The following is a 15,977-nucleotide window of genomic DNA, read 5'->3' as shown; positions in this document are numbered from 1 at the left end:
AAAACCAAGACTCAAAGAGAGTAAGTGGCAGTCTCAAGAATCACACAGTAAGTAAAAGCACTAGGACAGGAATCTCAAGTTTTGTCTGTTCTCCAAATACAATGCCTTCTTCTTCAAAAGCTGATCATTCAGTCACTGATGATGTAATGAGCACCTATTATTTTCTACGCACCTACCTGGGACTGAGATCTACAACCACAAAAAACACAGAGGGCTCTGCCCTCATGGAGCTTAGTGTCTTGTGAGAAAGACAGACATTACACAAGTATGCAAATACAGGGCAAGCCTATTTATTTGTGGTGGGGAAAAGATCCTTGAGGAGACATTAGGGTTGAGCCCTAAAACATGAAGAGAAGTTAGTGGGAGAGTGGGATAGTTAGACACAGCATGTGCAAAAGTCCTGAGAAGGAAGAAGGCTTAGGATGCTCAGAGTGGTAAGGAAGCCAGTGTGGCTGGTGTGTGAGTAGTACAGAACAAAGCCACAGTCTGGGTAGGCAGAGGCCAAGTCATATAGAGCTCATGAAAATGAGACTGAATGAATTCAAGTATAACGAGAAGCCTAGAAGAGCTGTGAGAAAGCAGTATGTTCAATCTGCTTTTTAGATGTTATTCTGGCTGCAACAGAAAGAACAGATTGAAGAGGGACTATAATAGATAAAGAGACCCCAGTGGCCAAGCAAGAAATGGAGAGCTTGAATTAATGGGATGCCACAGGGATAAAGAAGCATACATTCAAGAGATATATTTGGGAGGTAGCAGTAGTATGACTTGCTTATGGACTGGAGGGAAAGGGAAAATCAAGATCAAATCAAGAGGAGAAATGAAGGATGATGCCCAGACATTTATCATGGGTACCTGGAAGGATAGTGGTTCCATTTGCTGAGATACAAAAGACTAAAAGAACGGATTTGGTTAAAAAATAAAAAATTCAGGGGTGCTAGGTGGCTCAGGCAGTGAAGCATCTGACTCTTGATGTCCAGGTCATGAGTTTGAGCCCCACATTAGGTGTAGAGATTACTTAAAAAATGAATAAATTTCTTCAAAAAAAAAAAAAAAGAAAGAAAGAAAGAAAAAAGAAGAAAGCAAGCAAGCAAAGAATAAATTCAGTTTAAAACATAAATCAGACATGCTGTGAGGTACCCAAATGAAGATGTCAAGTATGCAGTTAGGAGTCTGGAGCTTCGAGGGGGTACAAACAGCAGCCAGATGCTCCACTAGTCCTTCCTGTTTGAACTGTGACGCTCCACATATTCTCAGGCGCACAGGAGCTCCAAACCCAGCTGCTTTTCACCCCTCAGCCATGCTTAACACAAATGGTAAGTTTTTAAGGCCAAGAGAGTATACCTCTCCTTGGAAAATAGTGTAGAGAGCAGGCAAGTTCTCCATGGTCTCGGGTCTTCCTGAATTCATCCTTAACGTTCTATGGCTCCTCCATTTCTCTTCTGCTGAAGCTAATTCAAGTGTCCTATCACAAAGAAATAAGACGGACAACAATGTGAAAGACATCTGCATTAAAGAAGAAATGTGCACATTACCCACAGCTAGTCTCTACAGAATAATAGCATTAGATTTAACACCATGCACTTTTATCCACATCTCTTTTGCCCACTGTGATCCTCAGGAGTTGTAGAAACTTTGAACTTATTTTTTTTTCAATTTGATACTTACCTAACACTATTAGTCTGTTTTGTTTTTCCTTTTGTAATTGCTGTTACTATTCTGTTGTCAAAGGAAGGCTTTTGAGATGTGTGTATGAAAATGAATCTTTAAAAAGGGAAAAATAATAGTAATAAGAGCTAACATTTATCAAGAATTTACTATGTCCCGGTACTGTGTTAAGCACCAGACAGCCAATATCTCATTTATCTCAATATCTCAAATTCTCAAAATGTAGGTTATATTCTTATATAAATGAGAAAACCAAGGCTTCCAGAGGTCAAATTACTAGGCCTATGTCAAAAAGCTAGGAAATAGTGGAGTCAAACTCTGGCTGACACCAGAGTCCCTGCTTTTAACACTATGCTAGGGTTAATCTGAAGTCACTTCAAAAAGAGAATAGTTTACTTTTTTCTTTATAAAATTAAAAACACACATGCTCATTTTAAAAGTTCAGACAATACATTCATGACAAAAATCATCCATAATTCAATTTTATTTATATTCTTTAAAACCTTTTCATATACAGAAGAGTTTTTTAATGGAATCATGAAATTATTAATCACTAATTAACAGCCATTTTCTTGTATACTTTAATAATTCATACACATGCACATATACCTTTTTTAAGATTTGTTTAATTTTAGAGGAGAGGGCACATGCACGCACAAGGGGGAGGGACAGAGAGAGGAGAGTCTTAAGCAGATTTTGCGATGAGCTTGGAGCCCAATGTGGGGTTTGATCTCACAACCCTGAAATTACAACCTGAATCGAAACCAAGAGTTGGACGCTTAACCACCCAGGTGCCCCTACACCTCTTTTTTTTTTAATGCCTACAAAATAATCCATTCTTGAATGCACCAAATTTACTTAACTGTTTATGAATCATGTTAAAATGAGGTGGTGCCTGAGACTGTACATTTCCAGAAGCTCCCAGATGATGCTGATGCTGCCTGAGTAGCAAGTCTTACAGCTTTGGAGTTGGAAAGGACCTTACAGATACTCTTGTTCAGTCTCCTGTTTTAAACAGAGAGGGAACTAGCAGTCTAGTGGCTCTTAACCATGGCACTTTGCTGCGTAAATCACTGCTACATAAAGATAAATCTAATGGTACTGCCCTCAGTTCTCTTTTTCCTCTCAATTATACTTGCTTACAATAAGACTTGAAACTCTAGTTTCCTCAGATTTTCATAACCAAATACTTTCTTCTCTCCTCAACCCCCCTCACTTTCATATGACAACTTCGGGTCCTAGTCTTGGAAAAAAAGTCTTCCTGATCTACAGGACCATCCATTAACTGAACTGCCTCACTTAAAACAGAAATGAGAGAGGTGGCACCTGGATGGCTCAGTCGGTTAAGCATCTGCCTTCGGCTCCGATCATGATCTCAGGGTCCTGGGATTAAGCCCCACATCGGGATCCCTGCTCAGCCAGAAGCCTGCTTCTCCCTCTCCTTCTGCCCTTCCCCCTACTTGTGCACCCATGCGCTCTCACTCTCTCATCAAATAAATAAGTAAAATCTTAAAAAAAAAAAAAAAGAAATGAGAGGAAATCTTATCAGTCTTCCAAATCCTGGTTCTAGTATCACCCCCCCCCGGGAATTCAGGAAGACCCAGGTGATCCTTGTCCTTGAGTTCTGCAAGACAACTTCGTATCCTTATAATAAACCTGCCCTTTTCTGCTTAGATCAGCCACAGGTGGTTTTTACTTCTTTACTAATAACACATAGAATGGAGGCTGATTTGTCAGTTCTTGAAAAATGGCTGATAAACAGGTTAAATCCAAGCATCACACCCTGATTACATCCTGCCTCTCCCACTTCCCGGCTATGCAGGTTCATCTCCAATCTTTGCCTCCCTCGACTAGCAGTTCAGACCCCACATCCTAGAACAAAGGTTATTGACCTGAGGCCAGAGGCTCTATCAAAAGACCTTCATTCCTCCAGCTCTTGGAACATAGAATCTATACAGGCATCAGCAGCTAAGACACCCAAATTGAGCTCAAACATTTTAGTCCATCACCTGTTCCTTCTACACAAAGGTCATGGAAAGAGCAATAATCATGGAATAGAAACAATCTTAAGTTGATTCTTACAGATTTCTGCTGTATAAGTGTATGACCACGTAACTTAATGCTCTCCTATTGGCTCCTTCCATAGAACAGTAGCCTGAGAAACCCTATGCAGTTCTTCAGGAAGGAAAGCGGTATGCATTGTTGAGGGAAATCCTGAAATATAACAGTAATAGGTTTACAATTTCAGGAAAGTAGAGGGCTGCCGTTTTAAAAAACGGAACTTAAAATTTTCTTTCAAATTGTGTTCTATAGAAATCCAAAGCTCTGGAGGCACCTGGGAGGCTCACTTGGTTAAGCATCTGCCTTTGGTCATGATCCCAGGGTCCTGGCATGAAGTCCCACATCAGGCTCCCTGCTCAGTGGAGAGTCTGCTTCTCGCTCTCCCTGTGTGTGTGCTCATGCTCTTGCTCTCTCTCTCTCTCACTCTCTCTTTCAAATAAAATCTTAGAGGGGGAAAAAAAAAAAAAGAAACCTGGAGTTCTATGGTGGTTATTTAGAAGCTCCTCAGTTAATCCGAGGTTTTTTTTTTTTTTTTTTTTAAGATTTATTTATTTGAGAGAAGAGAGCATGTGCACGCATGGGGGAAGGGGCAGAGGGAGAGAATCTTCAAGCAGACTCCCTTCTGAGCTCAGAGCCTGGAAGCAAGTCTTGACCTCATAACCCATGAGATCATGACCTGAGCAGAAACCAAGAATCACACGCTTAACTGACTGAGCCATCCAGGGGCACCCCGAGTTTATTTTTATTTTTTATTTTTTTTAAGGATTTTATTTATTTATTTATTTGACAGACATAGAGACAGCCAGCGAGAGAGAGAACACAGGCAGGGGGAGTGGGAGAGGAAGAAGCAGGCCCATAGCAGAGGAGCCTGATGTGGGGCTCGATCCCATAACGCCGGGATCACGCCCTGAGCTGAAGGCAGACGCTTTAACCGCTGTGCCACCCAGGCGCCCCTCGAGTTTATTTTTAAACATTCAATTCTGAAATATCTAGGCACCACAGTGTTCAAGAAGTCCAAAGAAGTAGGGCTTGAGGCCAACCAATCAGAGGAGAGCCTCCATACCAAAGGTAAAAGGAGCACAGCCCCAAAGAAACCAGTTGGGAGAGGTCCAGCCCAGAGCAGCTGTGAAGCTAGCAGCGTCTCTTCAGTAATAAGCAGTGATTGATTATTGCTGATTCCCATCTGCCTTCCCAGCCTCAGGGGGGACCATGATAGCAAGAAGGAGTGGAGGTTATAGGAGAAGGGCCTTCTTTCAATAACAGTGTATTCTGCTTTGATCCAACTTACCTATTAAGCTTCTATGTTCATTTGGAAAAAAGAGTCCTGCTGTTTTAAAGAAGTTTATAAAACATTGAGATATAGTCCAGTCAAATAGGACCACATCTGTAGACCTCAAAGAGCAAGTAAACTGACAAAGATTGAGGTACATCATTTGGAGTTGCTTTGCAATAATTCTAGAAGCAGAATATCTTCCTTAAGTGCTTCATTTTCCTTGAATGTTTTAAACTACAATAGAATATGTAAGAGGGCAACACGGCCCCAGTTACTAGGCACCTACTTCCCAAAGCAAGCGACAGAGCAAGAAAAGTATACTGTGGGAATGGGAGGTGTAGCATAGGAATGGTGGCCCAGAGTGAGGTCAGAGCCTATGCTTGGAGAGGAGGAAATGTGCAAAGAAGAGCAACCCTGTGTGGGAAGGAGCAGGGTAATGATGGCATCCACATATTGGGCCGTCCAGAAAGATGAATCAGTGCCCAAGAATGGAGAAGCAGGGCCTGGAGACTAGAGGTAGTAATCCAATGTTAACTTTCTGATTATAGTAGTTATATTGTGGTTATATAAGAGAATGTCCTTGTTCATAAGAAAACTAAAGTAGTCAGAGATGATGGGCATCCAGTTAGCAACTTAACTCTCAAATGATTCATAAAAAAATGTCATTTGTACTGTACCTCCACAATTTTGTGACTGTTTCAAAGCTGTTTTTTTTTAATGTGCATGCAACTGAAAAAGAAAAAACAAAACAAAACCCAAACATACCCTGTTCTCCCTTCTCTCAAGCAGTGAGAAGTCCATAGAACAATATTAAATTGGTAAGATACTTAAAGCACCTTTGGAACTTCATTTCGTGTGTCACCTTACTGATCTGGCCAAGATTTTTGTTGTTGTATTTAAGTTTGTTTGGATTTAGATTTGTCGTGGCTGCTACAGAACAATACTAACTGGGTAGAACCCTGAGAGTTAAACGAATTCTAATTTATCTTTAACCTGTGTATAAGAATTGAGAGGAGAATCCGTTGAAAAGTAAAAATATTGGGATTATGAGCACAGACAGAATAATGACTCCAGAGCCTGCACTCTCAACCACTATTCTACACTACCTCAAAAAGAATTTGCAGTGCACATATAAATCTTGTAAGAATTTCTAACACAAACTAAGTCCCAACATTAGAGATCCAATGAGGAGTCATCATCAGAAGGGCATCATCCATGGAGGAGGTAATGATGAGGTGGGTCTGGATTCGTTCATCCAAACTGTAACCAATGACCATTTCTTATTTGGTTTTCTGTTCCCAGTGTCTGGCATACAGTAGGTACTCAAAGTTTTTTTTTTTTTTGAATGAGTATGAGTAAAGCCTCACTATGCACCAAACACCGGTAGAGAAAGAAGGGAGACACAGCATTCTGGTCTAAAGAATGCAGAGGGGGGCGCCTGGGTGGCACAGCGGTTGAGCTTCTGCCTTCGGCTCAGGGCGTGATCCCAGCGTTGTGGGATCGAGCCCCACATCAGGCTCTTCCGCTGGAAGCCTGCTTCTTCCTCTCCCATTCCCCCTGCTTGTGTGCCCTGTCTCGCTGGCTGTCTCTGTCTCTGTCGAATAAATAAATAAATTAAAAAAAAAATAAATAAAGAATGCAGAGGAAATGAGTTCCTCCCAATATATTGGTCAGATTAGAAGGTGGGAGACCGGTAGCCAAAATTCCTCCTTCCCACCAAATTGCTACAGTGTTTCTTCCTTTTTGAACTTCAGTCATGGATCAGAGAAAACGTCCAAAAGCAGGACAGAGAAAGAACAGTAAAGTGAAAAAACAAAACAAAACACAACACACAAAAATGGTCTCATAAAATGTGAAAGCTGAAAGGGAATTATGGAGTTCATTTAGCCCATTACTTTTATTTAACTAAAAACGAGGTCAAGTGACTTGACAAAGGCTGCTTACTTACAGTTAACCATGTTGGCACTAGACCCCATGACCAGTACTCTCCTGTCCCACATTGTTGTTACAATCAATAATCCTGGAGGTCCTCTCCAAGACCTCTGATGACAACAGTTAGTATTTGAGTGTTTATTTGCCAACAGCCAGTATTTGAGTATTTATTTGCCATGCAATAACACAAAAGCTTTACTTGTCTTAACTAATTCTTTTTTTGACCACAATACAAGATAAGCAATTATCATTGCCATTCTATAGAGGAAGAAACTGAGACATGAAAGAAGCTAAGTATTTTGCTTAAGATTACAAAACTATGAATGATGGAGATGACATTCAAATCCTATGAACATTTTTTTCTTCCCTTTCTAGATTGTGAAATTCTTCTAAGCATGCCCTTGTGTTACATATTATCATACCCTTCCTCCCCAAATCTCCAGTGTCTAGCACAGTGTAAGGCACATTGACATTTACAACTGAGTACTGAAGTACTTCATTTTATCCTATCTTAAATTGTTAGTTAACTCATCAACTCAGTACATTTACTGATGTTTATGTCAGGTCCTGTGCTAAGCACTTCATAAACCTCCTTTCAATCCTTAACTCTACGAAGTAGATATCCCTGTTTATGGAAATGAAGTAACTTACCCAAAACTCATAGCTAGAAAGAGACAAATATTAGGCCATTCCAAGGGCCACACACGTGCCACTAAACCACCCCTTTCAACACAGTCCCTATCTCTCAAAGACTTCCTACTCTGGTAGGGATAATGGTAACCAATTACAATACAGTGTGATCAGTGCTAAAATAGTGGCTAGGTTCAAAGTACTGAGAAAATAAGAGAGAGCAAGGGTTTGGAGGACATAAGGAAGTTTAAGAGGTGACAACTGAATAGGACTTTAAGGATAAATGGAAGTCCTATAACAGAGAATACTGTTCTTTGACCTCATTAGAACCCTAATCTATTGAACTCTACTTTCTTAACCAATTAGCCCTCTCCAGCTTGGATTCCACAGCCCATCATTTCATTAATACCCTGACCTCCCTTTAACTTCATGTCTTTACAGCTCACCTTTCTGGCATGAGTGGAGTATAGCTGCAGACAACAGAACCCATGCGAGCTAAGTTAAGCAGAATGGGAGTTACTGCCAGGTTATTATGTGGCTTACAAAATTACTTGAAGGGCTGTAGGAGAAGGCTCTCTCAGAACTTACAGGAACGAGTCTTAATCCACAAAATAAGTCTTTGCCATGACCAGGAAAGTTATGGCTATCATTGCATAAAGTCACTAAACCAGAAAGTTGTTGACTAAAATCCACTGCTTCTGCTATAATACTTGCCAGCAAAACTGGATGGCTCTCATCCTCTTTGTCTCCACATCTAACTCAGTTTCAAATTCAATTCTCACCTTAGGTGCAAAGGAGTCTAGGAAATCATTTTTAGCATCCCAAACTTTTCAGTAAGAGAAGGCACGTTAAGAGGTGGAAAAGTATGCTGAGCAAGTCAAATCCCCAGTCCTCACCATACCTGGCTATGTTTTCTCCACGCCTACACTGAATAGCCTGATGTTGCTAGAAAAAAAAATATGATCTCCGACCTCAAATGGAACCTTAATTTTGCAAGACAAGTCTACATTTCTCCAGTCAACTCATTCTCCCACAATCTACAATGACTTTCACACTTTCTACAATCTTCTCAAATCTCTGACCTCCTCTTACTCTAAGCATATGATCCCATCACCTGCTTTACAGAAAAAATAAAAGCCATGAGAAAGAAACTCATTTTACCAGTAGAAAACACACAAACAACCTGTATCTATTGCCTTCAATTTCTTCTTCCTTTCTATTGACTGGAAAAGGTCCTTTTTTTTTTTTTAAAGATTTTATTTATTTATTTGACAGAGATAGAGACAGCCAGCGAGAGAGGGAACACAAGCAGGGGGAGTGAGAGAGGAAGAAGCAGGCTTCCAGCAGAAGAGCCTGATGTGGGGCTCGATCCCAGAACGCCGGGATCACGCCCTGAGCCGAAGGCAGAAGCTTAACAACTGTGCCACTCAGGCGCCCCTGGAAAAAGTCCTTAATTTCCATCTTGCTAAGACTGCTCTCTCCAGCTGTACTTTGGATCCCATCCATTCCCATGTTCTCAGAACACTATCAATGACCCAATTTCTCTCGTGTTTTCAATTTCTCCATCACTCTTTAAAGATTTTATTTATTTATTTGACAGAGATAGAGACAGCCAGCAAGAGAGGGAACACAAGCAGGGGGAATGGGAGAGGAAGAAGCAGGCTCGTAACAGAAGAGCCTGATGTGGGGCTCGATCCCACAACGCCGGGATCACGCCCTGAGCTGAAGGCAGACGCTTAACCGCTGTGCCACCCAGGCGCCCCCTCCATCACTCTTTAAACTGGATCCTTGGTGATCTCTCATCTCCTTCAGCTTCCACACCCTCTCATCTCCTTTACAATCATATGTGTGAAAAATACTCTCTAGATTCACTGCCTCCATTTCCTTCTCTCAATCTTTGCCTCATATCTGGCTTCTGGTCCATCACACCAACTCATGAAGGACACCATAAGCTCCACGAAGATAAAGCCAACACACGTTTTTCAATTCTCATGATATTTAAATTTCAGGATTTTCTAACACACACCATTTCCTGCTGCTGAGACAACATTCTTCTGGTCCTCCACTCTAGCTCTTCTGTTTCTCTTGTGGACTCCTGCTCCTGTTCTTGGCCATTACATGTTGGGACCACTCAAGGTTCTCTTAGATGATCTTACCCACACCTATGGCTCAATTATCACCAATATGCAAATTACTCCCAACTAAATATTTCCCAAAACTTCTCTGAGATCCAAAGCTGTATCTCAAACTGCCTCCTGGATGTCATGAATGACCTCTCCCTTCCCCTTCCAAAAAAAGAACTACTCTGTTGCATAAGCCAGAAACCTAGGAGTTATGTTTGATTTCTCTTTCACTCCCTGAATCCAATCCATCACTAAGTTCTACTGATTTTACCTCATCTCTAGAATCTGTCCAGAGATTGGTACAATCTCTGCAGTTGTACCAATACATCAGTCCTCATTGCTAATATCTGTCGCCTAAGTGGTCTATCTGCATCTATCTCTCCTCCAATCTGTTCATGCTACTGAGACTGAACAGCCACCTCTCCCACCACAGCACTCTCTCCCACAACAAAAATAACGCCAGTGGTTTCTCATCAGTCTTGAAGTAAAAGTCCTGCCCCTCTACCCACCTCCAGCTGCAACCTGTAGGAGACTCTCCTTCATTCCCTCTGTACTGGCCACAGTGGCCTCTTTTTGCCTTTTAGTCATTTTCCTCCCATTTGCCACATGGCCCTCGCATATGCTGTTCTATATGGAACATTCTACCTCCCTCCCTTGACCCAAGTAATCAGAATTCTTCCTTCATGTATCAATTCAGGCATCTTTCCTCACAGATGCCTTTCTGCTTATTTCAGGCACTCATAGCATCAAGCATCTCTCCTAGGCAGCATGTATTTTACAGTTCTTAGATCACTGTTTAACGTGTTTGTCCTCCCGGACTCAAACCCCTGAAGTCAGGGACCATCTTTGGTTCACAATGTATCCCCAAGGCTCTTTCCAATAAATACCAGTTGGACAACTAAGGAGGAGACCTAGTTCCCAGGTATGAATCCAAATTTCTCAAAAGACCGTGCTCTGGAGAAGCAGGAGTCGGATATTCCTCTCATCTCTCTCTCTCTCAGAGGCACAGAGCAGGCCCTGGTAAAAGGCTGCACAGTCAGTGGTAGAAACAAGTCGGCCTCCCCAGCCAGAGAAGAGCCTGGTGGAGCTGGGAAACAGGCCTTTCCTCCCTGGTGGGGGCGTCCTGCACAGGCACAGGCACAGGGCTGGACGAACTAGTCAGCGGTCGAGGGCCTCAGGCGGCCGCAGAGACCCCATCGCTCTGCTCCAGCGGAGAAGGGGAACCCAGGCAGCTACGCGCGGGCGCTGGGACCTCGAGGCCCGCCTTGGCTCCCTGAAAATATTCAGCTGAGAAGGGCCAGGCTCAGGCCACATAACCGAGGCGCCGCCTCCAGATGCCGCAGCCACCACCCCCCCCCCCCCCCNGATTTTTTTTTTTTTTTTTTTTTTTTTTTTTTTTTTTTTTTTTTTTTTTTTTTTTTTTTTTTTTTTTTTTTTTTTTTTCCCCAAACCCCCCCCCCCCCCCCCCCCCCCCACCCTCCTTCCACTTACTCTGCGTCAGCTCCCGGTCTCCCCGCCGCAGCATTGAGCGAAACGCCAAAACGAGACAGCGCTCCCACCCACAAGACACAGCGCGCCTAGGTGGGACTCCAGATCCACCCACCAATCCTGGCACACTACTCTCGTGACGCTAGCAAGAGCTGACCAATAAAAGAAGAGCATTTAGGGGGCGGTGCAGAGGGGACTATTGGAAGACGATTGGTTTCTCCAAGCCGGAAATTCTCTGGGAAGAACTAAGTTGGAACCAATCGCACGCTGCCGGAGGGTGTCGGCGCGGTCAGTGGCGGCGCTGAGGAGAGCGGTTGCCGCCATGATAGAGCAGCAAAAGCGCAAAGGCCCAGAGTTGCCACTGGTCCCAGTCAAGCGGCAGCGGCATGAGTTGCTGTTGGGAGCGGCGGGGTCGGGGCCCCGCAGCGGGGCAGCAGCAGACGGCGCCGGGAGCTTTGCTGCAAGCGGTAAGTGAAGTAGCAGGCGGCCTTCGGCCCTCAGCTCATCTTCCCCTCTGAGAGCCTGGCACCCGCGATCCCGCACTGCGGGGGCGGAAAGAGACTAGCTACCTGCGGTTAAAGTAGGGAAGCACCGTTAAAGCGGTCGACACCCCCGCGGATGCGCTCCATTCGTTCCCCGGTTGGATGCCCATTTTCAGCGTCTCGACCACCCGATGAGGTGGCGTGAGAATTAGAGTTAAAAGACCTTGAACTCAAAACCGGTACCAGGGCTTTTTCATACTTAATCTTCCACAGGGATCCGGCATAGAGTAAACATTCAGAAAAGTTTGTAGAATGGATGGATGAATGAATGAAAGAATGAATGAATGAGGGGAGGGAGGAAATGAATGAGACCCGCTCGCTTTGGGACTTGGGGCAAGTTGCTCTCCCCTTTATTTCTCAGCACTAGTACTGTTCTTAACAACTGAACAATCGCTAACATTCGTTGAGTCCTTGTACCTTATAAGGCCTCTGTGTATGAAAACTCCATTAATCTTGGTAACAGCTTAAGAGTTAGGACCTCTTAGTGTAGTGTTTGTAAACTACCCGGCAAATGATAGAGATTTTAAACCCCGAGTCCATGCTCTTAACTGCATTTCTTGTGAGATGGAGATAATGATCACACCTCGCCCTGTGCTATAAGGCTCAGATAGAGAAATAGCTTGTGTTTCCTCTCTCAACCTTTCCACCAGCCGGTGAACAAATCCTGCTGGCACCGTCCTCAAAATATATACCAAATTGCTACCCTTTCTGCCACCTCCATCACTAACTTCTGATCTAAGCCATTATTTTCTCATTGGCATTGTAGTGAGGTCCTAACTGGTATTCCTGTTTCTGCCCTTGTATGGTCAGTCTCTTTTCAGTCCAGCGGCCAGAGAATCCTGCTAAACGTCAGATCATGTTACCCTCTGCTGAAAACTTTCAGTGGCTTTCCACTTAACCCAGAGTTAAACCAAAATCCTTACAATCTTTTTTTTTTTTTTAAGATTTTATTTATTTGACAGAGAGAGACACAGTGAGAGAGGGAACACAAGCAGGGGGAGTGGGAGAGGGAGAAGCAGGCTTCCCGCTGAGCAGGGAGCCTGATGCGGGGCTTGATCCCAGAACGCTGGAATCATGACCTGAGCTGAAGGCAGACGCTTAACGACTGAGCCACCCAAGAGCCCCCCAAATCCTTACAATCTTTTACGCATTTTCCCTTTACCTCTCAGATTTACCTATTTTTCATTGCTCACCCTGCTCCAGTCTTGTTGGCTTCCATGCTCTTGCCTCAAAGCCTTTGCATTTGCTGCACTCTACCAGAATGCTCTTCTTCAAAATATCCACATGGTTTACACACTCGGCTCCTCCAAATCTTTTTTCAGATATCACTTTTTTTGAGGGCTTTCCTGACTACCCTGTTTTATATTGCAATACCCCATATGCATTAATCCACATAGCTTTTTTTCTCCATAGCACCTACTACCTGCTGTACATTTTACTTGTTTTCTCTCTCCCTCTCTCCTCTTCCTCCGTTCCACTAGAACACAAACTCCATTGTTTATTTTGTTCAGTACTATTTTTCAGTGCCTAGAACAGTGCCTGGCACATAATATTTTTTTTTGAAATTAATGAGTGAACTGGTAACTACTAAAGACATTTGGGGACTATTGATAGTGTACCAGTCCTTCTCTCTGAAAAGAATATCAGCCTTGATTTCGTTGAATTGTCCAAGCATAGGCTTAGTGTCGAGACCATAATCAAAACTACTTTCCTGGGTAATATGTACCCTGCTGGGTGGTTGGGAAGCACAGTTCAGTCATTAATGAAATGAGCTAGAGACTGGGAAAACAGTGGTGAATGACACAAGCACTTACAAGGTCCCTGCACTCAAGGGTGCTTTTCTATTGGGGAAATAGAACAAATGTGTAAACAAATACATAAGGAAGGTAATTTGCGGTAGTGCTAAGTGCTGTGAAAAAGTACAGTAGGATTAATGGAATACAGAGGAGAGGTGTGGTGGTTGCTTGAGTTTGAGTGATCAAGGAAAGACTTTCTGCGGCCACCTGGGTGGCTCAGTCGTTAAGCGTCTGCCTTCGGCTGCGGGCATGATCCCAGGGTCCTGGGATTGAGCCCTGCATCGGGCTCCCTGCTCCGCCAGGAGCCTGCTTCTTCCTCTCCCACTCCCCCGCTTGTGTTCCCTTTCTCGCTGGCTGTCTCTCTCTCTCTGTCAAATAAACAAATAAAATCTTAAAAAAAAAAAAAAAGGAAGGAAGGACTTTCTGACGAGGAAACATTGCAAGGAGCTAAACACAAGAAGATCAAGGGAAGAGGATTCCAATCAGGAGCAACAACAAGTGTAAAGATCCTCAGACAGAAATGAGCTTAACATGTTTGAGCAATTAAAAGTTGGCTATGGGACAAGAGGAGAGGGAGGGAGTAAGTAAACAGGTAGACACTGGACACTACAGCAAGAGGGGATCAAATTGGAGGCATCAGTTAATATGAGAAGAGTTGCCATTCTCTAAATCAGGAGAAATCTACTCAATTATTGTTTCCCATGTCTTTTGCACCCTCCTTTGCCTGTGTGTAATGACTACCCTGTACTTCTATTTTTTGTTTAGGGACCTCCAAGGTGTTCCTCCCTTCAAGCCCCAATCATGCTGCTCTCAGGACATGAAGGGGAAGTGTACTGCTGCAAGTTTCACCCCAATGGATCCACCTTAGCATCTGCAGGATTTGATCGACTGATATGTAAGAGAGAGTTTTTGAATTTGGAGTAATTGCTCTCTGATAAATAGTGATTATTTTTTAAAACCTTTAGTGCCATGGGGGCGCCTGGGTAGCACAGTCGTTAGGCGTCTGCCTTCGGCTTAGGGCATGATCCCAGAGTTCCGGGATCGAGCCCCGCATCAGGCTCCTCCCCTGGGAGCCTGCTTCTTCCTCTCCCACTCCCCCTGCTTGTGTTCCCTCTCTCTGGCTGTCTATCTCTGTCAAATAAATAAATGAAAAATCTTAAAAAAAAAAAAAAAAAAACCTTTAGTGCCAAAGAAGGTATCAGTCTGAATTGGTCATATCACAAACTATGTAGCTAACATGCTAAAACAGTGTAATAAGAATGTTGAATGATCTTGGGTGTAGACCTCAAGGTCTATATGGTAAATACAGAAGGGATTATGTTACTAGTTGGAAAGTGAGTTGCCTGCTTCGAGAAGATCTTCATCATGGAGACAAATCTTGAGCTTATTCAGCCAGAAAAGAGATCTAGTCCTACTGGATTAATGGAAGTAATGAAGAAAAAGATAGCTTTTCCTTTTCCCAAAGATGTGAGGCCTTCCTCTTGATCCACTCATAGAATCCTAGCATAAGGGAAGGAAAGGGGAGGTGGGGACCCCAAAGTGGCAACTCACTTGGATAATCTACCTGTAGGTCGTTAGGATCTGCATCCAGGGGACACCTGGCTGGCTCAGTAGAGCATGCGACTCTTGATCTTGGGGTTGTGGGTTCAAGCCCCATGTTGGGTGGAGAGATTACTTAAAAATAAAATCTCCAGGGGCGCCTGGGTGGCACAGCGGTTAAGCGTCTGCCTTCGGCTCAGGGCGTGATCCCAGCGTTATGGGATTGGGCCCTACATCAGGCTCCTCCGCTATGAGCCTGCTTCTTCCTCTCCCACTCCCCCTGCTTGTGTTCCCTCTCTCGCTGGCTGTCTATCTCTGTCAAATAAATAAATGAAAAATCTTAAAAAAAAAAAAAAAAAAACCTTTAGTGCCAAAGAAGGTATCAGTCTGAATTGGTCATATCACAAACTATGTAGCTAACATGCTAAAACAGTGTAATAAGAATGTTGAATGATCTTGGGTGTAGACCTCAAGGTCTATATGGTAAATACAGAAGGGATTATGTTACTAGTTGGAAAGTGAGTTGCCTGCTTCGAGAAGATCTTCATCATGGAGACAAATCTTGAGCTTATTCAGCCAGAAAAGAGATCTAGTCCTACTGGATTAATGGAAGTAATGAAGAAAAAGATAGCTTTTCCTTTTCCCAAAGATGTGAGGCCTTCCTCTTGATCCACTCATAGAATCCTAGCATAAGGGAAGGAAAGGGGAGGTGGGGACCCCAAAGTGGCAACTCACTTGGATAATCTACCTGTAGGTCGTTAGGATCTGCATCCAGGGGACACCTGGCTGGCTCAGTAGAGCATGCGACTCTTGATCTTGGGGTTGTGGGTTCAAGCCCCATGTTGGGTGGAGAGATTACTTAAAAATAAAATCTCCAGGGGCGCCTGGGTGGCACAGCGGTTAAGCGTCTGCCTTCGGCTCAGGG

General features: G+C 43.5%; 2 protein-coding genes across 2 annotated transcripts in view; one reads left to right on the top strand and one right to left on the bottom strand.

Moving 5' to 3' along the window:
- ZCCHC17 (zinc finger CCHC-type containing 17) overlaps positions 1-11,304 on the bottom strand; it is a 54,957-nt gene extending 43,653 nt beyond the window's left edge. The window contains exons 1-2 of the mRNA XM_002923972.4: positions 11,179-11,304; positions 1,345-1,465 (exon numbers count right to left, since the gene is read on the bottom strand). Of these exons, the coding sequence (XP_002924018.1) occupies positions 1,345-1,410 (66 nt within the window). The 5' untranslated portion in view covers positions 1,411-1,465; positions 11,179-11,304. The remainder of the gene's footprint in view (positions 1-1,344; positions 1,466-11,178) is intronic.
- Positions 11,305-11,439: 135 nt separating this feature from the next.
- The window catches only part of SNRNP40 (small nuclear ribonucleoprotein U5 subunit 40), a 34,418-nt gene continuing 29,880 nt past the window's right edge, over positions 11,440-15,977 (top strand). Inside the window, 3 exon segments of the mRNA XM_002923971.4 lie at positions 11,440-11,584; positions 11,586-11,642; positions 14,279-14,408. Of these exon segments, the coding sequence (XP_002924017.3) occupies positions 11,498-11,584; positions 11,586-11,642; positions 14,279-14,408 (274 nt within the window). The 5' untranslated portion in view covers positions 11,440-11,497.

This window comes from Ailuropoda melanoleuca, chromosome 2, assembly GCF_002007445.2.
Source record: "Ailuropoda melanoleuca isolate Jingjing chromosome 2, ASM200744v2, whole genome shotgun sequence".
NCBI lineage: Eukaryota > Metazoa > Chordata > Mammalia > Carnivora > Ursidae > Ailuropoda > Ailuropoda melanoleuca.
The sequence above is the reverse complement of the archived record's forward strand: the minus strand, read 5'-3'. Positions and strand labels throughout refer to the sequence as shown.